Source organism: Lycium ferocissimum, chromosome 10, assembly GCF_029784015.1.
Source record: "Lycium ferocissimum isolate CSIRO_LF1 chromosome 10, AGI_CSIRO_Lferr_CH_V1, whole genome shotgun sequence".
NCBI classification, from domain to species: domain Eukaryota; kingdom Viridiplantae; phylum Streptophyta; class Magnoliopsida; order Solanales; family Solanaceae; genus Lycium; species Lycium ferocissimum.
The window spans coordinates 13,752,176-13,774,918 of NC_081351.1; the positions used below are offsets into that span (position 1 = coordinate 13,752,176).

Sequence of the window (22,743 nt, forward strand, 5' to 3'; positions counted from 1 at the left end):
TAAATACAAATCGAAGTTGTTTTTGAATTTTTATGAGTGGTTTAAAGTGAAAATTGTGAAAATAATTTTTTTGAAATTCTTTAAATTAAGTTGAATTTCGAAAAATTATAACAATTGGATGTTGAAAAATATTCCGGGAAAAAGTGAAAAGTATGCTGGTCATTATTTTAATTCCTCTTCTCACTTTAAAAAAGCAGAAGAAGTGTTTTCACTTGTTTACTTCACTCTACAGACATCATCAGGTAAATGATTATTCTTTGCTTTTTCTTGATAGCTACAGTAGCTATGCTATGCTATTTCTCATTTGATTTTCATATGCTTTTTTTCAAGAATCCCAAGAAATAAGAAAAAAGGTCTGCTTGCTGATAATTGATCCATTTATCTTGTCTTTTTGGGGTTGCAGATTCTTGAATGTTGTTAATTTGTACTGTAGTTGATATCATTGAGTTTTTTTTTCTTTTTGGTGTGTTAAGATTGTGTTCATAGCTTGAAATTTGTTTGATGTTAGCTAAATATGATGGGAGTGATCTCTTAGTAGTCTGCTGTAATCACCATCTATTGTTTTTTCTTTTTCTTTTTTTTTTTGTTTGTTTTTTGATAAAGATCAGAACTTTTGGAGTTGCTAATTTTGTACTGTAGTTGATATCATTGAGTTATGTGGTGTATTAAGTTTGTGTTACATTTAGCAGATTCTTCAATGTTGCCAATTCTGTACTTTAGGTGTATTAAGATATTTGTTTGATTTTATTTAGCTGAATATGATTGGATTTATGCCTTGCTAGTATGCTGCAATCACCATGTATTTTTCTTTCCTTGTTTCCTTTGTTGATAAAGATTAAAACTTTCGGAGTTGCAGATTCTTGAATGTTGCTAAAATTTACTGTAGTTGATATCATTGAGTTTTCTTGGTGTATTAAAATTGTGTTCATAGCTTGTAATTTGTTTGATTTTAGCTGAATATGATTGGAGTGATCTCTTACTAGTCTGCTATCAACCATTTACATTCTCCTTTTCTCTTGTTTGTTGATAAAGATTAAAACTTTTGGGGTGGCACAAATTCATGTATGTTGCTAATTTTTACTGTAGTTGATATCATTGATTTTTTTTGCTGCTTTAAGAATGTGTTCATAGCTTGAAATTTGTTTGATTTTAGCTGAATGTGATGGGTTTTATCTCTTACTAGTCTGCTGAAATCACCATCTATTTTCTTTCTTTTGTTTGTTGATAAGGATTAAAACTTTTGTGGTTGAAGATTCTTGAATGTTGCTAATTTGTACTGTCGTTGATTTTTTGTGTTCATTGCATGCAATTTATTTAATTCTAGCTGAATAGATGGGATTTATCTCTTATTATTATTTTTTATTATTATTATTATTATTATTTTATATAAAGATCAGATGGTAGTGCATGTTTTTGAATTCATCATTGAACTCTACAGTTAGGTGATTTATCTCTTATTAGTCTGCTGCAATCACCATTTTTTTTTTTTTTTTAGTTTGTTCATAAAGATAAAAGTTTCTCCTTTAATCATTTCTTGAAAATCTAATCCTTCAAATGAACTCACACTTTTACCATATTCCTGAAATGAGATAATTGTATGGCATATGCAGAGACGAATCGAGCTAAGAAAAACTGGTGAAAGATGGAAATCTGATGCTCATAGCTTAGCTTGTCCTCAAAGTTCATTGCTTTCCCTTATGGATAGACTTAGTGAGCTGCCTGAATCGATACTGCTTCACATCCTTTCATTCCTGGACATGAAAGATGTTGTCAAAACGGCCATTCTCTCCAAACACTGGCGGAATCTGTGGACAATTGTCCCAACTCTTGATTTTGTTAATCATGAATTGTATCCTTATCGGGATTTTGCAGACTTTGTGAATCGGACCTTGCTTTGTCGTGGCAATTCTAAGATCAGAAGACTTAGAATTGGTTTCTTTTTAAATGATAGTTCTCGTAAAGATTATGATGGATGGATACTATATGCTGCAAAGAATAATGTTGAAGAGCTCTTCTTAGAATTTCATCAAGATTGTTGCTATTGGTTCCCACCTCAGTGTGTGTATCGCAATTCGTCACTCAAGACATTGAGTTTGTCGAGCTGCAAGTTCACACGTGATCTGCAAATAACCTGGAACTCGTTGACAAAGTTAACCCTCTCGTGTGCTGTGTTGGGGGATCAAGACATTCATAAGATTATGGTGGGTGCTCCGAAACTGGAAGTCTTTAATTTGAATTGGTGTTGGGGCTACGATAATCTGAACCTTGACTCTCCTTCTTTAAGTACGCTGATTGTATGTGAGCTTGAATCACTTGATCAGCTTGATTATGGTCCCATCATGAGAATTTCAGCCCCCAAAGTTCAGTCCTTGGAACTCTCAGGATCTCTTCATAGGAAGTGTATTTTGATGAATGTGTCATCCGTCGTTCATGCCACCGTCGATTTTCGTCCACGTAGTTGTTTGATTAGTGGAAAGAAGACCATAAAATGGCAGCGGAGTAATATAATGGAGGTGTTTAGGTGCCTTAAACATGTTGAGAGCTTAACTTTGGGCCCTGAGTGCATTGAGGTTAGTTTTACAAACAAGTAACCTGTATCTGGTCTTTCTTTTTGCCTTCTTTTAAATTTTTCTTTTTTTTTCTTTTTTTGTGTCTTTGTTAGGTATACCTTTGGAGGAGAGTGAAGTAATTGTTGAAATTGCTACCTTTAGTTCTCAGATTAATTTGCTTTCTAGGCATGACTCTATATTTATGTTGCTCGGAATCTTCAAAAATGCCGCCAGGTACGTGTCGAGTCCTTCAAAAGTAGTAAAATTTTGGAGGATCTGACCTGGGTTCAACAACATTTTGGAGAGTCCAAGCAACATAGCTCTATATACATCAAGCACATTTGGTGGAAACTTGATGTTGAAACAAACACGTTAGAGAGATCTTCTGTCGGATCCTCCGATTGCTGAGCATTAGGTTATTTCTATAAGCTAATATTCAAAAGACAAGTACTATTCTAAGTTTTCTTTGTAAACAAAATAGTATTCATTCCAAATACAACTGTAAGCACAAATTTCCCAAGCTCACAAGGAATTGAACTGTCACTGGCTCAACCGTATTCATTCAACCGCATAATATTTGTAAGCAAAATCTTACTAAAAGAAACTGATTCGTAGGTGCATTTAGGTGAGAATCTATTGGAAAGAAATCTCTTAAGCTCTCCAATGACAAAATGACCAAGTTGTCAGCACAAGTAACTGAATTCCTAAAGAGCGAAACACCAAAGAGGAAGTAAAATCGTATCAAAGTAAATGCGAATGAGCATAGACAAATAGCACATAGCGCTCCATGGGAGCACCACATTGCTTGGTTTAGATCCTATCCCGAGGAGGCAAGCCAAAAGTTTATCATGTTATCTTTTGTTCTAGTATATGACTAGGATTAAGATTATCCAATTTCATTTTTAGATCGGACTTACTTGTCCTAGTGTGTACTGAAATATCTACTTGTTTTCCTATGGATTCTGTGATTTGATGGTACAAGGTTCTAGCGCTAAAGGAGAGTAGACGTATTCCTTATCAGATTACAACTCACAAATGTGTTACATTAAGAGTACCTATGACGGAAGACGACCTTTTGGGGACAGTTAACCTGCTAAAAGGTTCACCGGCTCTGCAGACGCTTATAATAGACATGCGAACTGAACTCTATGACCGGGTACACATTTCCTAAACTTTTGTCTTCTGTGTTTCTTATCTGACATATTCTGCCAAGAGAATTCGTTGGAAACTTGGGGGAAAAAACATGACACACCCTTTATCCGAAATACATAAACACAAACATTTGTGCATTCTTACATTAATCTCCTAATACGGGAACTAAGATTCATGCACTTGTGATGATTCTAGTTCATTTATCAAACACCGCCTTCAAAATTGATTCATCACTCCAAGAGACTTTTTGGACTTTAAACTAGGCAGTTGTTAACACACTGTTATAAATGGAAAAGAGAGTAATACTATCTATAAGGCACAACGAGAATAGAAGAGAGAGATAAGTACAAAGCGTGCTTATACTCACTTTGTTTCAATTTTTGTGTCTTACTTTCATATTTAATCTGTTTCAAAAAGAATGCAACTTCCTATATTTTTTAACTCTCTAAATCAACATCCTACAATACATGTTTAAGACTAAAAGATTCAAAGTTTATTTTGGTACATTACACACATTATTTGCTTAAGACCAGAAGATTTAAAAGTTTTCTTTACTTTTTTAAACTCTATGTCCAGTCAAACTAAGACCCATAAAATGGAGTAACATTTTGAAAAACTCAACTCTTACAAAAGAACAGACTAGACTCACATAGGTATAGCTGCTATATCAATCCTTATACTCCATAACCGTCTAAGATAGCTCAACTCAAACGACACACACTTCAATTATAATGCACAAACAATAGACTTAAGCACCTAGGATAACTCAAAGTACAAATGAACCCCAAGACACTTGTTCATGCAAATGAACCAAGACACTTGTTCATGCTTTTTAAGTTTACTATTTCCAACAGTACCTTTGTGAAGAACAGTTTCTAAGATTTAGCTTCGGTTAATAAACCAAAATATCGCATTGACTACAATTTCTTAGCTAATGTTCTGTTTTCCCCTGAATTAATCCCTTTTCCTTTTGTTGTCTGAGAAGTAATCAATGCTTTCGTTATCCATAAAATAAAATTATCCATTGATTTCATTCTCTACTGGCTTCTGGAGATCATTTGTACTGTTAGTTTGTGTTTCTAATCAAAATAATAGTAAACTTTATCTTGGTAATGTTCTTCTAGTTGACAAAAGCCACAGAGTACTTGTGCAATTCTAATGGCGCAGACTACTTAGCATCACAAGCAAAGCACGTCGGATGTCTGCATCATTTGAAGACCGTCAAGCTTACCAAATTTGTGGCACAACACGCGGTATTTCCATTTTTAGAGTTCATTTTGAAGAACGGGAGGGTACTGGAGAATCTCATAATCATAGCTAGAAGGGATTTAGACGAAAATTCACCAGAGTCCTTGCTGGAAGTAGCTCAAAGATTACTAAGCCTGCCTAGAGCTTCTTCCCGGGCAGTCGTTACACTTCGTAAGTGACAACATATAGTCATTTTGTACTCTGATGGAACTATATGCATCGGCTGTTCAGAAGCTGTATATATTGTATTTTATTTCTTTGAGGTCAGACATCTTGTTTTGTTCAAACATGCTTTTGTAAGATGAACTTTTGCTATTTTGTGAAGGTCTTCTCTGGTCGAAAATATTGCTAAGATATTTGAGTCTTGTACTGAAAATGAAAACCTATTACATGATATTTTTAAATCTGTATCGTCAACAAATTTCGTTACGACACTAGTTTCCGGATGAATAGCTTCTACAAAAAAATGGCTTCCCCAACCAAGTAAAGGAACCTCGTGTTATAACATTATGAGCATCTTCCAACAGAGTTTGATATACTGATTATCGTCAATACTAAAAGCATGATAACAATAGCCAATATGTTAATATATTTAATTTCTTCAAACACACAAAAGAATGTCTGAGACTAATAAAATCTTTGTGCATGTGTACTAATTAAAGCTTCATCTTGGTACTCATTATCCCTTCATGAAGAAAATTGTAATGCTTGCTAAATCTTGATATGGACCAGATTTTCCTTACCACCAAAGATAATTCACCGAAAAGAGAAATAAATAATTTAGTGTTATCTCATGCTCATATCTCAAAGTTTAGTGGGGTAAGATTGATCATTTTCTTTATATTAATATATGATAAATCCATCACATTGACATAAAATTAAGGGAAAGGGTCAAAAATACCCCTCTACTTTCGTTTAAGAGTCAAATTTGTCCTCCGTTACAAGTTGGGACTATTTATACCCTGCCGTTACTAAAGTTAACAAAATTACCCCTCAATTAGATGAAATCCTCCACATTATTTTCTTTTTTTAACTCGACCCGCCCCTTTAATTAAATAACCCACTAAATATACCCATTTCCCCCAAAACATTTCAGTGATAACACTAATTAAGATTATAAGTAAAATTACATTTTACCACTTCGATGATCGGTCAACTGTTTCAAAGTTATGATCAATGTCCGACAATTGAAATAAAATGAAATGTTAATTATTCAATGTTAGGGGAAGTATTTGACTTTTAAGGTAAATTTGGCGACTAAAATGATATTTAATCTTATTCTATTTCTTGCGAAAAATAAAAAGCAAAGAGTCTAACTAATATACATCGACGGTGTAAATCTTTTTTACACAATCAGGTAATTTTAACTGGTCATAGCCCTCCCTTACTATCTCCCCACTTCTAATTCTTGAACTTTAGAACTTTGGATGCAATTTTAGTGGCAATTAAGAAAATAAGAAGTTTTGCATTGAGGAATTATAATTTAATCTTTTTCAATTTGAAGAAAACTATATATGAAAGTTGACTCGCACTTGCCTAGAAGTTTTGATATTATTTTAATAATAATAGCTATCGAGTTGATCATATTACACTTCTGACAATTAATTTCAAAAGTGATATAAAATAATCTTTTTGGCCTAGTTATCAAAATAAAGAATCATTGTTGATACTTTTATTACTTCTCCATCTCTAATTTTTTTTTAAAAAAAACAAACTTAAATATATGAATAGTTTCACATGTAACATAGCATGGGATTAGTTCAATGGTGTGTATACATTGTTCATTGCTTCACTGACGTTGAAGAAATAAAATATGTATAACACAGGAATGGTTAAAAGTTAAATCCAAGAAACGGGAATCCTTTGTATTTTTGGTAAACAAGCTCATAATTTGGGTGGAATAACAATTGTAGATTGTAGAGTCCAAGTTAGCTACTATTTACCTTATTTATAACTTATATATTGAAATAAAATTTACATATTTGGAAATTGTGTAAAAAGAATTATAAGTCCCCATAATTAATAATTTAAAATCTTTAAAAGACATATGAAAAAATTACAAGAACAACTCGTTTGACTCTCGAAAAGCAAAAAAATATCAAATAAATTGAGACGGAGGTCGTATTTGTTTTTAAGTTGAAAGTAGTACTTAAAAATTAGAGGTGTGTTGGACATAAATATAAATTGAAGTTGTTTTTGAATTTTTGTGAGTAATTTGAAGTGAAAATTGTGAAAATAATTTTTTTGAAGTTTTTCAAATTAAGTTGAATTTTGAAAAATTATATTTCCTCCGTCCTAAAAAGATTGTTCTTTTTTAATTTGGCATAAAGTTTAAGAAATAAAGAAAGACTTTTAAAATGTGTGGTCTAAAATAAGCTTTAGATATTTGTGTGATTATAAATTATTTCATAAAGTTAAATTATTTTTAAATATAAAAAGGAAATAATTTTTTTAGAATAGACTAGAAAAGAAAGGAGAAAAATCTTTTTGGCACAGGGAGTAACAATTTGATGTTCAAAAATATTCCGAGAAAAAGTGAAAGGTATCCTGGCCATTACTTTAAAAAGCAGAAGAAGTGTTTTCAGTTGTTTACTTCACTCTACAGACATCATCAGGTAAATGATTCTTCTTTGCTTTTTCTTTGATAGCTACAGTAGCTATGCTATGCTATTTCTCATTTGATTTTCATACGCTTTTTTTCAAGAATCCAGTTTATTTATCAAACACCCGCTTTGAACTAGGCTCTTGCTATCACTATGTTATAAATGGCGAAGAGAACAACACAAATTTCAAATGATAAACTAAACATCACACTCACTACATTTATTTTACTATTTCCTATGGTATCTTTGTGAAGAAAAAGCATAGCTTATGGAACATTAGATTCCGTTGATAAACTAAACATTACACTCACTACATTTTCTTGAGTTGAATTTCCATTTACCCCAAAACATAACCATTTTCCTTTTCTTTTCAGAGAAGTAATCCATGCTTTCATTAACATAAAATGAAATTAATTATCCATTGATCTGATCCTCTTACTGACTTCTGGAGAGCTCTTGTATTATCAGTTTCTGCTTTTATCTAAATGTAAGTTAATTTTATCTTGGTAATGTTTTTTCTAGCCAACAGGCACAGAGTTAGCAGATTCTTATGGTGCAAACTACTTAGCATCACAAGCGAAGCACATCAAATGTTTGTTGCATAATTTGAAGACAGTCAAGATTACCCAATTTGTGTCACAACATTCTGTATTTCCATTTCTAGAGTTCATTTTGATGAACGGGAGGGTACTGGAGAATCTCGTAATCATAACTAAAAGAGGGGTAGATGCAAATTCACCAGAGTCCTTGCTGAAAGTAGCTCAGAGATTACTAAGCCTGCCTAGGGCTTCTTCCCAGGCGGTCGTTACGCTCCTCAACTGACAACATTCACTTTGTACTCCGATGGAACTACATTCATCGGCTGTTAAGAAGCTGCAAGGATTGTGTTTTATTTCTGTCAAACATGCTTTTGTAAGATGAACTATTGCATTATGTGTAGGTAAATATCTTTCTTTCTAGAAATACTTTTGAGATGTTTCTTGTCTCCTTGAGATTATATAATGTGTTGCCTCAGGTTAAAATTTAAGTGTATATCCCCTTAGGCTTGTTGTCAAGTCCTTGAATCATCTGATTGTTATAAAAATATATATGAAGAAGAACACTAAAGATTAATTAAGGCTTGAAAACATGAATGAAGAACACAAAATTTAAGTCTTTAAACACGTGCGGAACGCTTTCCTTGAAGCAATGTTTGTCGTGGGATTGTATGTAAATAGCTTTAGTAGATATGACAAGTATCCCTGTTTTCTAATGCATAAAATAAAAAGATCTTTAGGCTTTCTTGATATCTAAACTCCAATATTTCAGAATATTTTCCTTGCAGTTACTTTTTCTTTTCAGTTACTTGATTCTTTATTTATGTTTAGTTTCATAATAAATGACATGAAAGTTGTAACGTTTTCTAAAATTGCCATTATCTTCAGTTTTGTTTCGGTTTAACAATTCATTAATAGGCTAATTAAAATCGTCTCCAATAAATAGTAGTTACTCTTGTTGGTTTCTATGTTATCTGTTATAGAATTCAGACTATCCTTAATTACGTATACATAAAATTTCTTATTTTGTTTATCTAATATCAACTAACCTTACACTGTTTATGTTCATAAAATTCTTCTTTTTATTTTGTGAAAGGGATCAAAATAGTTTTTTTTAATTCAATATCAAGAGAAATCAATCTTCGCATAGTTACTTTTACAACTTTTTTAGAGATAAATTATCACTTAATCTATTTTTAGCCTCAATTTTACTCAAATTTGATCAGGGTTTGTTTTCTAAAAAGGATGTTTGATGATGGATTTGAAGGAAAGAATATTTTGCCTTCTCTCTTTTGCAATTTCCATTTTACTTGGTCTTTTTTTCCCTTCATCTGTTGATTCACTGTGCAATAAAAATTTAGTAATTATAAATTTTGGAGATTCAAATTCTGATACAGGTGGCTATGTTATAGTACGTGGCATGATCGGACAACTTCCAAAAGCACGCACCTTTAATCATGATTTAGCTGGTCGAATGTGTGATGGCAGATTAATTATTGATTTTCTATGTAAGTTGGTTTAATGACACACACCCGATGTTTGATATTCGCTTTAATAAAGCGCTTTTAAAGATAATCATATACTTAGGACTCGAATTCGAGATTAAGAATAGAAGAGTATCTAATGTTTCGCAACCATATGTGATATCATTAGATAATTAAATTAGTCTCTCTTTTATTATCATTTTTCAAATATTTTTACCTATAAGAAATTGTGAGTTTTTGATTTTTCACCTGATGGTTGTTACCCCCTTTTGAATTCGTGTTGAGAAGTCCCATTTTTGGGAGTAAAGCCTTTCTTACCAAAGGCAATTACATACTAAGGACTCAAACCCGAAATCGCTGGTTAAGAATGAAATAGTATCCAATAGTGTTTTATTTTCTGTTTATCCGTTTTTTTTTTTTTTTTTTTGGCCTCATGATCATTTTTTGTTTATTGATTTATTTATTTGATTTTCATTATTTTCTTTGCAGGTGAAAGTGTGGGAAATGAGTATTTAACTCCATTTATGGAGTCAATAGGCACAAACTTCAAAAATGGTGTTAATTTTGCTATTGCTGGTTCTAAAACTCTTCCAAGATTAGTTTCTTTCAATTTGCCAATCCAAATTGCCCAATTCCATCGGTTTCAATCTCTTTCTCTTGAGTTATTTGACAAAGGTATATATATCAAATTAAAGCAATATGATTGGGTGTCAGAGAAAAATGGAATATAGATGCAAGACAATAATTCTATCACCCCTTAAAGCTTTGTTCTAGAGAGCATAGTTCATGATGTATTAGATGCACGTTATGAGTTTGAATCCATCTAGTTTCGGACCATACATTAACTGGCTTTAAAGATTTCTCATATTACTAAAGAAAATAATTGCACCATTCAACTATTTATGTCTTCTTAGGTGATGGAAATTTGCTAGGAGATGAAGATTTAAGGAATGCACTTTACACAATTGATATTGGACAAAATGATTTGGATGGAATATTTGGTGGTCTCTCATATGAAAAAGCTAGCCTCAAAATTCCTGATATCATTTCTGAAATTGAAAATGCTATAAAGGTACATAGTGAATTTTTTATTTTTGCTTTTTGCCCTTTTCCTTTTCCTTTACTATTATTATTATTATTTTATTTTTTGGATTTGTTGAATTTTATATTGAATTTGCAGGCAATTTATGAACAAGGTGGAAAGTATTTTTGGGTACACAATACAGGGCCATTAGGGTGCTTGCCTAAATCACTTGCAACTTATAAGAAATATGAGAATGATTATGATGAGCATGGATGCTTAGTTTCTCTAAATAAAGGTGCAAAAATATTCAATGACAAACTTCAACTCCTTTGTGAAAAATTAAGAGATGAATTGAAGAATATCACCATTGTGTATGTTGATATCTTCTCCATCAAATATGATCTCATTGCCAACGCTTCTAGTTATGGTAAGTCTTTGTTTCTCTCCTCATAAAAAAAACATATACTAGTATATAATGAACTAATATACATGTTAGAAATTTTTAAAAAACTATATTTATAATGAGGATTTTAAGTTATATACACTGACAATATTACACGATCAGTATATTTTAACATATCATAATTTGTTGGTTGTTATTTTATCTGTTGTGTATCAAAGAGATTTATTGCTTGTTCGGCCAAGCTTCTGAGAAATCAAAAGTTCTTATTTTAGAAAGTTGAGGAATTTGGACGAGCCTAAAAACACTTTTGAAACCTTGGCTAAGCCCAAATTATTACTCTAATATTGGCAAAAATATTTTTTAAATTGATCAACCAAACACAAACTTACTTGTAATTACCTTATAACATGAACATGTAGATACTTTCCACACCGTCAGTGTGTAGAACCAAACTGATTGTGTGGTTTGATATATACGCCTAATGCGGATAAATGTTTACGGACTTCTTACTGTGTATTGGTTCTCTTTTTTGGCAGGGTTTGTGAATCCATTGATGGCGTGTTGTGGATATGGAGGGCAACCATACAACTTTGAATCAAACAACAAATGTGGGCAAGGAAATTACACAATCTGTGAGGATAGATCCAAGTACATTAGCTGGGATGGTGCTCACTATACAGAAGCAGCTAATGGATTTGTTGCCTCCAAAATACTTTCAACACACTACTCTACACCTCCACTTAAGTTCAATAATTTTTGCAACATCGCACCTTGATATGGTACTAAAGACACCTTGTTAATCAATGAGATAGTACAGTTTTGTTCTGGTTAAAAATCTAGGGTGAAGATTTTATGGTCCATGACAGATGTTCTTTTAGTTATATGACTCTTTTCATAGGAGATCAGAAAAATAAAACACTGTGAACCGGTAAACAAAACATAGATCATTTTGTTTTGTATTTAATCCAATCATGCCATAGAATTATGTGCTACAATGCAGACTATTCCTCACAAAATCAAAAATCAGATTCATAAGCACGATTCTGTACATAAAATGCATAGACAAGGGATAAAAATTTTAAACAATCTGAACAAATGATAAGAGACAAAGATAGGTGCATGAAAAACTAATACTGTATCCAAATGGAGCATAACATTTGGATGCATTTTTAGACCCAGTTTGGATTAACTGAAAAAAAAAAATGACTTTTAAACGTAAGTGTTGAAAATTATTTTATAAATAAACAGTTACGTTTTTTAATGAAAATGCCTAAAAGGTTTTTAGAGATAAAGATAGTATTGGAATTAGCGTAGGAAATGAAAGGGTAAAGTTGTTAATCAAATCCAATGACTTTTAACCCCAAAAAAAAAAAAAATTGGAGCTGAACAACTTCCTAATTTTGACTTATTTTAAGTATTTTTTAACTTAATTTAAATTGTTTTCTTTTTTACCAAATACCCAAATAATTTAAAAAATAACTTATAAGCTGGTTTGACCAACTTATAAGCCAATCCAAACGGGCTCTTACTCAAATACTCAATAGCTCATACCAGGATAGATACTAACAAATGAAACTTGAGCATTTAAGAATAGCAAAAAATAGGTAACAATATAAAGCTCACAATGACACGCCTGAATTGGTGTAAACCTCCATAAAACTTACTTCAGGAAATTTTTTGAAGTACACTGATTATTCAGCTAAAAGAATCTTGCCATCAATGTGGATAAAGCAGAGTCCTCCCAAAACTAAATTGGTCGGAATATCAAAAAGTACCAAATGCCTAACCTAAATTTCCGCGAGTCAATGTATCACCACAAAAATCTTTCAAGCAGCCTTTTCACTTTGAATGCGTGAAATAAAGAAAGAGCGAAAACAGTACTAATACAACAAGACAAAGATGTTATTTCTAATAGAGCTCAACTTGAGAGGATCACAATCCGATTTTCTTCTCCACCTTCTGAATTTGGTTAAGGAAAATCCATGTCATCTGTATAGGCAAAAGAAAGAAGCAAACATACATTAAAAGCTGACACAAAACCGAGATAACAAAAGTTAGGAGAAACAGAGGGAAACATACCATAACGTGAGGGGCAATCCTAACGCAATATACTGGAAATCCAGTGTAAAATTTGAAGGGTCCTCCAGCCTTCAAAGTCTTCATGGCACAATCGAGAGAACCAGTGTAGGGAAATTTTCCTTCAGCATCTGGCTGCATTTTCTGAATCTGAGTCTTGACATAATCAAATGGTAAACTGCAAGCAGCAGCAAAGAATCCAGAAACAGTGCTGGCCCCTGTGATTTTAGGAAAAGGGAGAGGTTTTAGTTGTAAGAATGAGAAACATTGAGCTCATAGGAGATATAAAACATTGACCTCATTTTAGAGTGTTTAGCCAAGCTTTTAGAGGAAAAAATTAGGCGCTCCTGAGCAGTAGCAGAAACTGTTTTTCAAAAGTTAAGAAAAGTAGTTTTGCCCAAAAGCACTTTTGGACCATTGGGCAAGCACAAAGTATTGCTCTAATATTGGTAAAAGGGTTTTTCAAAATGATTAACCAAACACTAACTGCGCTTCTCCAAAAGTAATTCTGACAAAAAACACTTTTGAAACATTGGCCAAGCAGAAAGTACTGCTCTAACAGTGGCAAAAGTGTTTTTCAAAATGATTAGCCAAACACAAACGACAACTCTCCAACTGACAAAAAGCACTTTATAAAATAATCAGATTTTGTAAGCTTGCAAACTGGCTATAAAATCAAGGTCCTTGGAAACATTTGTACTAAAAATTATCTTACCTACTACTGTAGCTGCCTCGCCCAGGCCAAGGTTGTCCCTACAGAACTCCACACTCTGATCATAAGAGGCAAGCATTCCCATATTCAATGCCATTGCCCTTACAACTGTGGGGCCAGCACCTTTCCAGAGGGCTAGAACTCCTTCATCAGCCACAATACGGCCGAGTGCATGGAATGCATTTTTATAATTACGTCTCTGTGCTAAAGGCACAGTAGCATCAGCTTGCATACGGATGAGGGCCAAATCTGCTGGACTGCCAACAGATGCACCAATTGCTCCAGCTGTCAGACCACACAAAGCCTTTTGGTATAGAGGTAAGGGCTTCCCGTCATTCGCCTCAATGGCCTTGTTTGTCAGAATTCTATTTCAAGAAAAAACCAGAAGGCAAAAAAGTCAGTCCTACTTTTTTATTCTTTTTCTTTTAATGGATGAATATACAAAGGATCTTATCAAGCAAAGGCATAACAGCACTAAGTTGGACTATTAAAAATTCATCCCCAAAATAACCAAAAATATACTCGTTTATAGCTAGGTCCTCTTTGTTCTAAAGAAAACATTGAGCTTAACTTTAAATCACAAAACTTCAAGGTCTTACACTCTTTGCTGAAGGGCACAGAAAACAGAAAAAAATAGGCACATTTTATTTAATGATAGCCATAGGCTAGTTACATGCAAAATGCAGCGTCCGGTTGCACAAATTTCGAATGTCCTAAAATCCCTGAAAGATGGCCTACCAACTTACCTTCCCAAGAAAAAAGACAACGGATTCTCATTGATTCACATAAAGGATGGAACACCAAAATATTTCTTAACAATCAGAGTGTTCCATGTGGTTTTTACACTAGTAGCTACACTCGACACTTCAATCATGCATGGAGTAGGTGAAGTAAACCTTTGTATTTTTCTAAAATTCATCACATCACTTTTCCTTCTACCTGCTGCTTTTGTTTTACACGCCAATTATTTCCAGAAGCTGTGCCAGCTCAATATTTCAATACACATAAAATTTTAGCAAACGTCTGAATCCCAATGGAGGTCCAACTACCACATCACACATCTTGCAAATAAAATTAGTAGAAAAGCACAATAGAATAAAACCAATAAGCACATCTATCTAGGTATCACTATTACTTTGAAAACCTCAAAAAAAAAAAAAAAAAAAATTGAAACTGGCAATGTTTTTCGGGAAAACTCCAATTTATTGCACACTAGTATATTATGTATAAGACATAGTTGTGGGGGGTATGACGTGTCACAACGATGAGCCAAGATGCATCAAAGAACAATAGAAGGCTATCCTAAGGGCTGTGCAAAGTATTATGAACCTTGACATATATCAATAGAAACAGCCTCTCTACCTACCATGGTAGGGGTAAGGTCTGCGTACACTCTACCCTCCCCAGACCCTACTTGAGTGGGATTACACTGGGCACGTTGTTGTTGACATATACCAATAGCATTTGAAAACCTTAGACAGACCGACTCATTCTGAAGGGGGAAAAGATAAAATATAGAACAAACAATCACCTGAATGACCCAAGTCGGGCTGTTGTGTAGGTTGCCTGCCTAAGAAGCCCAGCTGACAGACCCTGCACAAGATGATAAAATAATTGATAGCATGAAATCACAAAAAATAACCATACAACATAAAAGTTAAAGGGGAAGTGCATCCAACCATCAGCTTTCAGTGAAGCTTATCCAACATGCATGATATTACTTTAGACAACCTTGATATAAAACATCAGCCTTAAATTGAAAGGATATCGACCATCTCAGGGTCAAGATTATTCAAGCATTGGGAAGTCCAACTGATCATTTGAAACTATGGTACCTAAATTTTATAATATTTGATCTTTCTCAATTGTCTTTGAAGCAAAATCATCCAGATTTTAGGTAGGATAATATATTTTCCCTAAGTACTCTCACCTTATGGAGTTCAATTAATGTTACCCACACCTATCTAATCCATGATATATTATAACTATAGCATTGGCTAATCATTGGAAACAGCCTCTCTTCCTCCCGAGTTAGGGGTAAGATCTGCACACACACACCACCCTCCCCAGAACCCACTTGTGGGATTAAACGGGGTATGTTGTTGTAGCATTGACCAATCAAAAGTTTGAATCAGAGTATCTCCATAACGTCACACAAAATAAGGGCATTGCAGGACGTAAAACATTTGTATTAAATGCAGAAAGATTTTCACTAGCTCATTTCTAGAGCAAAGTATCATCTAATTTTCTTGTTGATTTTATCCAAGTGCACTATCATTGGATGAATTTTTTTCAAATTGTTCCTTTTGGACATCTAAATTTTTCAGGATCACATGAAGTAGTATAAAGATTCATTCTAGTCAGAGATCAACAAGTAAAAGGTGCAAACATTATAATCAGCGACCAAGGTGCTTTTTTTTTTTTTTTTTTTTTTTAAATTAAGGTAATCAATGACCAAGTCAACCATACATAGATATAAATCTAAAGGGGAACAAACCTTGTAAAAGGCACCAAAGCCTTCATTTTTAAGCATGGTCTTGGTGACATCAACTGCTGATCCCTGACCCAATTGTATCCTCACCTGCCATCAAAGAAAAAAAGGTACTATAAATCAGAATAGATCCCATCAAACTTTAAAAAAATAGCCTCACAAACTGCAAGATTCAGACTTTAGACTATATTGCATAAGAAAAAAGCCCCAAAGATTCAGTCTTTCACGGCCTTGTTCATTCACTACAAAACAACTCTAAATTGAAAAGAAATGTGACATACTGGAGGGCAGATTTATAGCATTACTATGGTGCCCCACTTGTGGGATCACATTAGCATGTTGTTGTTGTGAACTCATGGTCTTTCCGCCAAACTAGATATTTTATATCTAGAATTGCTCTAGTATTATCAACTAGCAACCAAACTCCAAAAAGGCTAAACAGTGCATTTGGTTGCATGTTGAGTTATTTACCTAGAGAAAAAGGGGTCATTTCCGACTTAATACTTTTTTTCACTCTATTTTAGTGGTGCACCCATGTTATAAAAATCATAGATCCGCCTCTGGGGAGACATTTAAACAAAATCCCATTTTATCCAAGATCTGAAGTCACCAAATACACACCAAAAGTTCAAAACCATACATCCCAACAAAACATAAACACAACAAAAACAAGACAAACCCAACAAAGACACTCACTTGATCCAAGATCTAAACCCGACCCACTAACCAAAACACATCTCAAAACCAAAAAAGACATTCAATACATCAAAAAGACACCATCTTTACTAAACAAGATCACTAACAAACAAAGCATAGTGAGTGAGGTTTTATCTTGATTTTGTTGTTATTATTGTAATCTGAATTCAAGGCACTTACCAAACACATCTCAAAACTCAAAAACATCAAAAAAGGCAGGATCTTTACAAACAAGAACACTAAACAAACAAGAAAAGCAATACCCATAAAGAAAAATCAAATCCAAACTTAAACATCTCAAACACATCTCAAAACTCAAAAACATCAAAAAAGGCAGGATCTTTACAAACAAGAACACTAAACAAACAAGAAAAGCAATACCCATAAAGAAAAATCAAATCTTTATGGGTAAATTACCTTAAACCCCACTAACCAAACACATCTCAAAACCTCAAAAACATCAAAAAAAGGCAGGATCTTTACAAACAAGAAAAACAATACCCATAAAGATCAATCAAGTGTGTTACCCATAATAATCAAATCTTTATCCGTAAATTACATTTAAAACCCACTAAACCAAACACATCTCAAAACCCAAAAAAAAACCTCAAAAACATCAAAAAAGGCAGGATCTTTACAAACAAGAACACTAAAAAACCACAGTTATATCCATAAAAATCAAATCTTTAAGGGTAAATTATTACCTTAATCATATCAATGGGTTGAATAACAAGCATACCAGAAGCACCACCATCAACATTAATAACAACAAAATCAAGACAATCCCAACAACACAATCACTTGATCCAAGATCTGAACCCAACCAACCATCCAAACACATCTCAAAATCCCCCCAAAAAAAATCAAAAACATCAAAAAGACACTATCTTTACAAATCAAGAACACTAAACACAAGAAAAGCAATACCAAAAAATCAAATCTTTATGGGTAAATTACCTTAAACTAACCAAACACATCTCAAAACCTCAAAAACATCAAAAAAGGCAGGATCTTTACAAACAAGAACACTAAACAAACAAGAAAAACAATAACCATAAATGATTAAATGTGTTCTAAGTTATTACCTTAATCATATCAATGGGTTGAATAACACAAGTGGCAAGCATACCAGAAGCACCTCCATTAACAAATGGCTTAACAGTTGGCCAAACACCTCCAGATTTAGGCTTCTCACCCATTCTTCTTTTTTAGCCTCTTTTTTTTTTTCTCTTTAGATTTCAAAGAGAGAATGGGAGACTGAAGAAGCACTTTGAGGGTTTACACACAAAAAGGAGAAATAAATGGAAAGGGAAAACAGCTATTTATATACAGTTGGAATAAATAAACAAACAAATAGCAGCTCTTTTTTTCTTTTTTAATTAATGGCATGTCTCTTTTTGAGCCAATAAGAAGGGAAAACTCTTTTGTGGCCTTTCTCATGAGGTGGTTGGATCAATTTTTATGTGTGAATAAGACTGCATTTATTTATTGGATGTGCTATTGGCCCTTGATTTTGAGAATATTACACTTTTAGAAATTAGAAATACTTTTTCTCAGTAAAATAATATAGGTCACGAGCTAAAATCGTTGAAGCATTCACTCATGCTTGTATTAGGTAGACTGTGTACATTATACCCCTTATGATGCAGCCCTTCCAAGGAGTGGCCCTTCCTGGACATTGCTAATGTGCATATGAGACTTTTATAAAAAAGAAAAATATATTCAAGTTGTATGTAGGTATTAGAGATTATTTTTCTCTACATATTATTTTTCACATTTTATATGATGATGTTTGACTCATAAGCTAAATATTTGTGATATACCAAAAAATTCCTAATGTATGGCGGCTTCCACATGTCATGTCAATTCCTTTGAAGTGCAAATTATTAAGAATGAAATAAAAAATATTAAGAATTGAAGATTTTAAATTTTCACAATGGGAGTGACTTATTAAAAAGAGGCATAAAAGACTATGAAATGGAGGGCACCTTGGAATAAAAGTCTCCTCTCATCCTTTTAGCTTTAAATTAAATAAATTTTGGTATCAATATATGATATTTTTCACTCATACAAAATATATGGAGTATAATTTTGATTCAATAGCCCGATTTTAGATCACTCACCTTTCTCAAATATTGAAGTTAGAACTAAGAGTTCTAAAATTTTAATGAAAATAAGTTTGGCATTATTCGAGAGGTAGAAAACGACTATTGTGGCAAAATTCATCAGGTAGATACCTTATCCCATTCCGTGGTCCTGAACAAAGATTCTATCAAATTGAACATAATATTTGATTTTTATCATATTATATAGTCTATTCATACAAAATGTATTGGGCTATGAAAAGAATCCTTTTGTAATTTTAGAAAGAAAAAAAATCCATAATAATCTGCTAAAGTTGGAGAAAGGAATTAACATACATTGACAACTTCTAATTTATTCTTCAAGATAGCGAAAAGGTGATAGACTTTGCTTTAATGATTGTTTGAAAATTTGCTATTTCAAACTTTGGCCTCATATTATTTATTTGGTGTAGTACATCACTATCAAGTAAATTTCCCAAGGATAACTAAATTAAAATACTGAAATTGAATTATGATCACTTGTTTTAAAAAATCATGATGTATCTCAAAATTGTCAAGATTTTTAAGATATGATATGAAATTCTTTTTATTTCTTATGAGTTATGTAACAAGGTAGAAAAAGGTGAAAGCGAAGAAAAAGATAAAGTATCAATGTTGTATTTAGTGCGTGCAAAAAGAAGTAGCTAAGCTTCATTCATAAATTAAATTCTGTTTAAATCCAAGTGAATTGTAAGTTTGCAAGTGATATGCGAGGATCGAAGTTGCACCACATATATAATAGTATTAAATTATTTTTTTATGTATATATAATAAGTATTCAGTACTCTTGACTTCTTCGTGTATTTACATTTTTATATTCAAAATTTAATGGTTCTCTCACTGATGATATGTGGTGTATGACTAAAAAAATCTTATATTGCTATAGTTGAAGCAACAAATGAGTAACGGGTATTATTTCACATACAAGTTGAAAATAAAAACAAATTGTCATAACTGTCTTCTTGAAAGGATTCTTTCAAGAACACCAAATATATTTAATTGTTGATGGGGCATTTTCTTAAAATGGAATTTCAGATAAAAATATGGGCAGCACGTTAAAGTAGAGATGATGACGATTCTTCCAATTGAAGAAACCCAAATAAATTAGGAGTTGCTGTTAACATAAGGCACTTTTTGCCTTTGCTTGATACAGACTCTTGTTGGAGTAATACAACCAAAAGCCAAGTACTTACGGCCCGTTACGAGGATTATTCTTTTTTTTTTTTTTTTTTCGAAATATTTTTTGTTTTATTCTTTTATGGTGTTTTATTAAAATTAAATACGTTTGCGGTTGTATTTAAAAAAAATTTGAAAAACAACAAAAACTTGTTTTTCCACTTTTTTCACTTTCAATACATTCAAACAACTAAATATTCTATGCAAAAAATATAACTAAACACAACTCCAACTCCAAAATACCAAATAAAGTAAAAAATATTTGATTTTCATGGCCAAATGCCTACTTAATAATTAAAGACTCGGTTCGAGCTTTGGAATATAATTGTCTTAATAAAGAGTGATTTCTCCCAAAGTGAACTTCTTCTATGCATACTAGAATACTTCTAACGCGTCTATGTGTCAGGGGTCCTTGATATATAATTGCTCAAGATATCATCTTGTCATCAACTAAAAGGGGGATTGAAGGGAATTTTGCTAAGGGAAAATGGATTAGTATTGTCAATTGGTAACGTAAGTAAATATAGAATGCATTTACGATAGTTGAATTTAAATAAGTCGTATCTTGCCGGCCAATTTCATATGGTACCTATCATAGTTCTATAATATCTGTGGGACTCTCAGGCTCTCCGGTTCGACTAGGTCCATAATTCCAAAATTTATACACGGATCAAGATTGATAAAAGGAAATTGTATATTCACCGATTCAGGCCCTTGTCGAATCCTACTCAGCGGAATATAAAGTTAGTCAAGTGTTAAAGCGGGTACTGAATACCACGTGCGAAACAAAAAGAGAGTCCGGAACAAAAATGGCTTAAAAAAAAAAAAATTGAACCAAAATACCAACAAAAAAAAGTTACCAATGTACCTTTAGTGCGATTATTTCTTGCGCTAAAAAGCATTAAAAATAACGAACGTTGTTAAGTGCTTTAGACCATGTTGAAATCTTCGCTATGACTTTTCTTAAACGATCCTATAACTCGGTATTTTCTTGCGTTATAGATAGATAGATATTAGCTATAGCGCATTATTTTCTTGCGCTATAGTAGTCGCCATTTTCCATTTCACTCCTTTTTACGTAGTTTAGCCGTATATTAATCATGCTTTGATACTCGAAACTTCAATATTTTATATAGAACCCTACTTATATTTGTACAATTAATAAGATAGGCTCAATATATAAGAATACGCCATACTTTGGATTGTCGTTTTAGTAGTTGAAAAATCTTAAAGTCCTTTTTGTTTGAAGACTTGTAGTCATTGGCTTTACGTTATTTATCTTTTAGGGTTTAAATGCTTATTTTAAATTAATGCTTAACTTTATTTCGAACGTGTCGGTTTTTTTTTTTTTTTTTTTTTTTATCAATTTAGGATGTGAAACTATAAATAATAATAAAAACTAATATAATATATATAAATATGCAAAAAATATATAATATTTACGATAAGGTGTATAATTTAATTTATATACACTATCGTGGATGGGTCCCATGTTGTCGCAGGGCTATCCCTAGGCCCTAAGGCTGTTCATCCCCGCGCCCGGGTCTCCGTGATCCTTCTTCCCTCTTAATAGCAGGACGCTCCAAGTCTTGATCGTCTCCCTCTTCCCTGTCCCGTGCGCCCTTGACTAGAACGTGCTTCGCCTGGGGATCTGTTCCGTGAAAACGCCTGGAGAACCTCGAGGTGAGCTAGATGCCGAGACTCAACCACTTCCTCGTGGGTGGCACTCGAGCGTAGAAGGATGAACCTGAAAAGTATATAATAATTAGTACCATTTCTTATTTATATTGAATACATTAACGTTATTTATTTAATCAAACTTTGTGTGTCAACGGGCGCACAGTGAGCTCACGGATGGGTACGTAGGCTCCTCGGATGGGTGTGATGGTGAATATGAGTAGTCTCACAGACCGGAATCTTGTTCGAAGTCCAAGTAAAGGTTATAAAAATTAAATAAATATTTACCTTATATTGAATAAAAGTAGTTTTTAAGTAAAAAAAAAACTTACATGCGCTCGGTAGTCTCCGTGAAGACACACCTACGCATCGAGGTGACGAAAATGCTCTGAATGAATTCACTGTGGACCGGCCGCGTGAGATCCTAAAAAATATCAAAATAAATAATAGTAATATACGTATTTAAAATAAGTACTCTAAATAATCAAATATATATATATTAAATATTGACCTTATGTTGAATAAAAGGAAATTTTAATAAAAAGCTTACGTGGCTCGGTGGTCATGGGAAGACACCGGCGGCTCAAACGGACCCGTGAGAAAACGCACAGTGGGTGGCTGCGAGTGGACCAGTTTGTGAATCCTAAAATATAAAACATTACTAAATAATGAGTAACATATATATATATATATATATATATATATATATATATATATATATATATATATTTAAATAAATAATTTAAATGAACAAATAAGCATTTTAAATACTTAGGGATCAAGAAAGAAAGAA

The 22,743-nt window shown here is 32.9% G+C and overlaps 3 protein-coding genes and 1 long non-coding RNA gene across 7 annotated transcripts; 2 read left to right on the plus strand and 2 right to left on the minus strand.

Moving 5' to 3' along the window:
- Positions 1–112: 112 nt before the first annotated feature.
- Positions 113–8,579, plus strand: LOC132032532 (putative F-box protein At1g49610). Of its 4 annotated transcripts, none has more exons than XM_059422170.1 (4): positions 113–242; positions 1,611–2,201; positions 3,532–3,705; positions 4,826–5,353. In XM_059422170.1, the coding sequence occupies exons 1-4, from the start codon at positions 153–155 to the stop codon at positions 5,126–5,128; spliced, it is 1,158 nt and encodes a 385-aa protein (XP_059278153.1). In that variant the 5' UTR covers positions 113–152; the 3' UTR covers positions 5,129–5,353. The 4 variants fall into 4 exon arrangements, with proteins under 4 accessions (XP_059278153.1, XP_059278150.1, XP_059278151.1 ...); XM_059422167.1 differs by having other exon boundaries at positions 115–242; positions 1,611–2,570; XM_059422168.1 differs by lacking the exon at positions 4,826–5,353 and adding an exon at positions 8,075–8,579 and having other exon boundaries at positions 132–242; positions 1,611–2,570.
- Positions 8,580–8,719: 140 nt separating this feature from the next.
- On the plus strand, positions 8,720–11,924 carry LOC132032533 (GDSL esterase/lipase At1g09390-like). Its single transcript, XM_059422171.1, has 5 exons — positions 8,720–9,596; positions 10,062–10,247; positions 10,487–10,644; positions 10,753–11,023; positions 11,536–11,924. Exons 1-5 carry the CDS (start codon positions 9,341–9,343, stop codon positions 11,772–11,774), a joined length of 1,110 nt encoding a protein of 369 aa, XP_059278154.1. The 5' UTR covers positions 8,720–9,340; the 3' UTR covers positions 11,775–11,924.
- Positions 11,925–12,630: 706 nt separating this feature from the next.
- LOC132032534 (mitochondrial dicarboxylate/tricarboxylate transporter DTC) lies at positions 12,631–18,271 on the minus strand. The gene is made up of 6 exons (XM_059422172.1): positions 18,060–18,271; positions 16,285–16,368; positions 15,319–15,380; positions 13,791–14,152; positions 13,079–13,293; positions 12,631–12,988 (listed from the first exon to the last, which is right to left on the minus strand). The coding sequence occupies exons 1-6, from the start codon at positions 18,171–18,173 to the stop codon at positions 12,932–12,934; spliced, it is 894 nt and encodes a 297-aa protein (XP_059278155.1). The 5' UTR covers positions 18,174–18,271; the 3' UTR covers positions 12,631–12,931.
- On the minus strand, positions 14,388–15,312 carry LOC132032535 (uncharacterized). The gene is made up of 2 exons (XR_009408502.1): positions 14,534–15,312; positions 14,388–14,500 (listed from the first exon to the last, which is right to left on the minus strand). It is a non-coding gene; the product is annotated as an uncharacterized LOC132032535 (long non-coding RNA).
- Positions 18,272–22,743: the final 4,472 nt, after the last annotated feature.